The sequence below is a fragment of the Stegodyphus dumicola genome, chromosome 8 (assembly GCF_044657685.1).
Source record: "Stegodyphus dumicola isolate Sdum_Otavi_A_Nest chromosome 8, ASM4465768v1".
Lineage (NCBI taxonomy): Eukaryota > Metazoa > Arthropoda > Arachnida > Araneae > Eresidae > Stegodyphus > Stegodyphus dumicola.
In genome coordinates, this window is record NC_140775.1 from 83944253 (window position 1) to 83950283 (window position 6031).

The 6031-nt window shown below is 32.4% G+C and overlaps 1 protein-coding gene across 1 annotated transcript in view; it reads right to left on the reverse strand.

Moving 5' to 3' along the window:
- The window catches only part of Galphao (G protein alpha o subunit), a 215259-nt gene extending 209729 nt beyond the window's left edge, over window positions 1–5530 (reverse strand). Inside the window, exon 1 of the mRNA XM_085822055.1 lies at window positions 4813–5530. Coding sequence (XP_085678181.1) covers window positions 4813–4930 — 118 coding nt within the window. The 5' untranslated portion in view covers window positions 4931–5530. The remainder of the gene's footprint in view (window positions 1–4812) is intronic.
- Window positions 5531–6031: the final 501 nt, after the last annotated feature.

The following is a 6031-nucleotide window of genomic DNA, read 5'->3' on the forward strand; positions in this document are numbered from 1 at the left end:
TATAATAAAATGCAAAATAAAATAAAATAAAAAACACGTTTAATTCTGAATAAACCGCATACAAAAACCAAAGGCACAGGGGCAAATTTCAAGAAACAGAGGGGCAAAATATGCCAAAACCAAAAATGAAAATAAAATTTACATCTTTCGCTGCATTGTGATCAGGGGGCTGGTGCAATGAAAGAAGTCAAGGAATAAAACAACCTGTTTCTGATTCAACAAAGACACAAACTAAAGTGTTAAAATTTTAAATTTAAAAATAAAAACACATATTAAAATTTAAAATTTTTAATTCAAAATAATCTTAGAAAAACAGTCAAAGTAATCTGCTGGTTGAGACACAGGCTGTTTTATTTATTAGCTTAGGTATTTTACTGCACCAATGATAACGATGCAGTGAAAGAGTAAATTTCATTTTCATTTTTGGTTGTTGTTGTTGTTGCTTTTGGACGTGGTTTACTCCGAATTGAATTATGGGATTAATTTTAAACGTATTTTTTATTTTATTTTATTTTGAATTATTCCCACCATTTTTTGCTGCAATTAGCAGGCAATTGGATTAGGTTTTAACCTTTATTAGCCCAAAGGGGAATTAATTTCGTTTTGGCATTTTGCGTCAAAAACTTTAAATGTCGGTTCACTTTTCAAATTGTTGCTACCAAATATTATCGGCCTGTGTCATATTTAAAGAAATTAAATAATGAAGAATCTGCATAAATCTATGTATGTTTCTCGCATTCTGATAAAACAACGGTACCTAGAGCCATCAAATTTTGAATAACATAATCTTCCACCTAATATGGGCATGTTGAAGCCCTAATTTGGAATTTGAAATTTGTTTTATTATCGATTTCATATTTTCCAACACTTAACGAATTTTTGATTAAAAAACTCAACGATTTCAAAGCCAGCAATGGCAAAACTGTACGGGGAAAAAAAAAAAAAAAAAAAATTATCTCCAGCGCGCGAGACTGTGCATCGGAAATTCTAAAGATATGCTCATTTTAAAATTATTTTGCGACATTGCTGTCGGATTGAATTTTATGGTTTAAGTGCAAAGAAAATTTAATAAATAAAAGTAGCACAGAGAAGGTTAAAAAAAATCTGAAAGCTTTCAGATTTTTTTTATTTATTTTTTAAATTTGTATTTATTGATTTATATATGTAATATTTATAGTTGCAAAATAATGATGGCTATATTAACTTTTATTCATTTACTTCAATAAATAATGTAAAAGAATTAAATTAGTCATTATAAAATTAAAAGTGAGAAGGGCTAAATAAAATAGAATGTCGGAAAAATATATATAAGCAAAAGTACCTACCTACAATTAACAACCAAAAAAAAAAAAAAATGAATGCTGATTGCATGGAAATAGTTAGTGAACTCACTGAGTAGAAATAGTTAGTGAGTTTAGAACTCATTAACTATTTCTAGACACATTTATATGAGAAATGCATCATCATTTTTTTTAAATTTTAGTTGCACTGGATTATATAATCGAGACAAACCACACAAGAAATATCCGTCTGAGCTATATTCCAGTTTTGACAGAAAACAACCTGGAGAATGGGATCCACGGATCTCGTATTTCTCTTTTTCTACCACCGGACTTTCAAGAGGACTTTCATCTCGATAGATTTAAAGTGCTCTCATACCGAAACATGCTATACAGTCACATGCAAAACTCATGCATATGCATATGCAGAATTCGGGCCTAAGCCCAAAGACACGGAAAACAGACAGCCTCCATCAATCATCCTACCGTCCAGGGTGATCGAATTTAAAAAAAAAATATATAAAACAAATGCTGAAAGAAATCTGTGCAAGTGTTATTGCATTCTAGGAATACAATTTGGTTACATTAATTTGTTTGCATTATATCTTCCGTATTTTCTATATAGTAACTATCTCGCTTAATCAGAAGACCATTTCTATTCAATAATTTTTCTATAAATATAAATGTTTTTATTTCCTATTATTAGTTACTTCAAATCATATCTCTATGTTTTTATTTTCTAGATCAGTCTTACTTAACCTACTGAAATTTATATGCCTAGCTAAATGCAGTTTATAATTTAAAAGCATCACTCGGCACCATTCGGAAAACAATTATATTATATTGAAAAAGACATTATAAAGAGTGAACCATCTGGTACGCCAGATTTAAGTTTCCCACAATTTTTTATATATATAATTTGGAAACTCTAATGTTGGAAATTTGCTATCTGCAGTTCATTGAAGTTAATAAAATTGGAGCGCAAGTGGACAGTTCTCTTTTGAAAATGAGTCTGGCCAAGCTTTAACTGTAACTGGAATGCAATATTGTGGCACGATATCGAATTTTTTGTGGGATCAGTTGGACGATATGGACCTCGAAGAAACGCAGCTTCAACAGTATAGTGCCATATGCCATATAGAAAAAAAAATTGCTGAAAGAACGTTTTCCGGGTTGTGTGATTTCAAGAAACGTGGCATTAATTAGTTGTCCAGATCTTGCGACTTAACATCATGAATTTTTTTTCATGTAGTCAGGGCCGTCTAAAGCATGGACCCACTGGGCACTTGCCTGAGACTTCATGCTGATCCATTTAAATTTTATTTCTGCGAGTGGCTGTCGCATTATGGGTCCCAGTGCACTGTTTTGCCCAAGTATATGTAGGATTTTGTGAAGTCTAAGGTCTGAGCATTATTCTGAAAACTGGCTTGAGATGGCTTGAAAAGCATCTTCGAAAATTTGGTTAAAATTGTTTGAGTATACTAATACAGCAGTGAAGGGTATTTAGCGAACATGTTACATAATTATTCTTAACATATCTACTTTATAAATCAATAAAAACTGCTCAATTAAGTAACAGTTTTCTGTATTTCATTTTTAAACTAAATCTTGCATACCTGATGGGCCATAGTATATTTGTCTACCCTTCCTTTACAAGATATTCATACAAAATTTCAGTAAAACTCAAAATAAATTCTCCTCGGTATCTATCCGATTCTCAAGCATTTTAGTGAGGGCTTTTAAGTATTTAGTTATATTCAAAAGAATTAAAACCAGATTAGGCTGGATGGTTGAACTGGATTTGATTATTTAAATTATGACAAAACTCTTACATGATAAATAATCCAGTCCCATCCAGTCAAAATATTAATATTTTTGCTCAGTTAGATTCATAACAATTACTTCCAAAATATTTGATTCTTTTATTAGATACCTGAATATGTTACAGTTTTAATTAGTCTATTGTATACGAATTTTGTGTTGATTTTGTTAAATAATATACCAAAGTATGTAGTTATTATGAATTTTGTCATATTTATGATAATTAATTTGAACCACGATTAGGTATAAAAGATTTTATCGTAAAATTTTCAATTCACGCCAGTATCAAGTTAATGACACACAGTCTGCATCATCAAAAATAAGCAATCATGTTTATATAAATTATATATATTTTCTATATAGCATAATTTCATATAATTATTTAACGATATTTTAAAAAATTACAAATATAATAAATAAATCACCATCAATATATGAAGCAGTATGAAAATATTATTGAGAAGGTTTCTTAGTTATTGTTGAAATTCTGCATTTGAAGTACGTCGTGATCGAAGTTTAAAATAGATATAAATAAATTTCTTTAACAACACTTGGTTCTAGCTACTTTCACTGTAGTCCTGTGACATATTACTTTTGTGGTTCAAACCTAGACACTCTATAGATAATTATTTACTAGTTATTTGATAAACTATCTTAAATGTTACTTAAAATAATTACAAATTTCAGCAAATTTTAAAAACGAACTTAAAAAAATATTATATCGTTTTAGAAAGTTATTAAGTAATTTTAATGATGATTTTGCTTCATTTTATGACTATTCAGATGAATCAAATTTTGCGAAATAAATAATTATTTCGGCTTGTGTTAATATGCAGCAACTGCATGCAATTTTTAATAAAAAATAAGCAATTATGTTTGTTATGCAATTGTTTTAATTTATTTATAAGTTTGAATGTTAACATTTACAGTTTGGAACAAATATATCAATGTAAAATTTTTGCAGCATAGTACTGGGATTTTTAACAAGTAAATTTAATAAAATTCTATGTGATTTGTTTAAATTAACTAAATTTCTCTTTATAAATAATTTTAAACCAGAAAGATGATTTATAAGAATAATCTTTCAACATGTTATCTTCAGTACAAAATGGGACAAATATAATCTTAGCAAATATAATATGCTTTCCTTTATTTTATACGATTTTGAAAATATTACTAGGTCATTTAAAATTCTAATGAAAAGAATATTTAACTAATAAAAAAATCTTATTTTCATCTTCTAAGTTTAAAAAATATTCTCGGTGCATAATAATGGCTTAAGAAGTGTGTGAATAAGAACGTCACATAAACAAAATTTATAAACATATTGATTGCTTTTCACAAGTTTAATGCCTGTTTCTAAACGTTGAAAATCCGCCATTGGATAGAAACAGACATACATAAAAGGATTACGTACTACTTGTTTGCATCATATAAATTAAAAAATACTACATTATGCATACAATAGGAGCTTAGTAATTGATAGAATAAGAATAATATGAAAAATACAAAATGATAGTAACTGATTATTTCTCAAACTTTTAATAATTTTGTAACAAATTTATAACCACTAGTATCCAACAGGGATTCTTAGCATTGCTAAGACTACTCTGCAACTTGTTGGACGCTGTAAGATTGATAATCCTCCACATCGAAAGGAACAAACGATTAGATAAAAGGATTACAAAAGATAAGGAAGGGAGAATCTTACCGAGCAGGAGCAGCTTAATATCTTTGGCTGCTTGGATTCCATCCTCTTTGAGATTCTTCTCGATCTGCTTACTCCTAGCCAAAGCAGCCCTTTCTTCGGCGCTCATTGCACAACCCATGGCCGAAAAAAAGGGTGCGTCTCACGATCCTCAAAGTATCCGTAGCGGTGGACAGAATCGCGGAACACCCGATAAAGGAATAAAATCTGTGGAAAAAACGAAACAAGTCGGAACGCAAGCGGCACCTCCTTTCAACAGCTGATGATGATGATGATGGTGATGGCCGAAAGGTCCAGGTGACGTCGTCGAACGACCATTGCAGGCTGTCCAGGAAACTTTTCTCTATAAGCTTCGTTTTTGGTTTTTGGTCTTCATGGAAAATGCGGAACCGCTTCGTTCGAACAATTCTGTTGTTCTTTTTTTCTCCCTTTTCTTTTTTGAAGGAGGGTGTCGAGATCGGGAGCGAGTTTTTTCCACCACCGAAATTCGGCCCTTCTTTGGATGCGGTTAATTCTCAAGGGGGGAGCGGTTTCCCGGATTCGAGCGATCTCATCGGATCGTTCGAAATTTTTCTTCGTAATAGTAAAAAAAGAAAGCGAAAAGGCCGACTCGCTTTGCACACAAGTCGTCTGGCAGTGCACCCTCTTTTCGGTTCGCACCGGTTTTCTTCTCTCTCTTTCGGTTTCTACCTGTACCGAGTTCCCCTCCACCCCTGTGTTCCGGGCGCTTTCCCCACACCAAGATAATGAGAGGCGACCGGAGCCTTGAACCAATAGCTGCGCGCGACTCCGACGGTCACCATGGCGACCCGCATCACTGCTCGTGGAAGCAAATGACGTCAAACGGTCGTCGCCATCTTGGCTGCGGCGCTGCTGTAGCGGAGGGGGACCGAGCAAAAAAATCGATGCGATCGTCTGCAGTATCGTTATCGAAAATACCACCGACAGGTTTCGTGGGATAACAGGGGAAATAAACTTGTATGAAACACCCTGGGAGGACAGCATCCATCAAAAATCATCATCAGTTCTTCTAGATTGGTTTTTGAAGTCTGCCCGTAGCGCACAATTGCCTAAACCTTCAGACATAGTCATATTTATTTAACGGCGCATTCAATGCGTCTTGCAATCATAGCTTTGTTGTTTATATTTTATTAATTATGAGGATATATATATAGCGCATTTTTTCTAATAAACTAATTCTTAAAAACAACTGCGTGCAGAA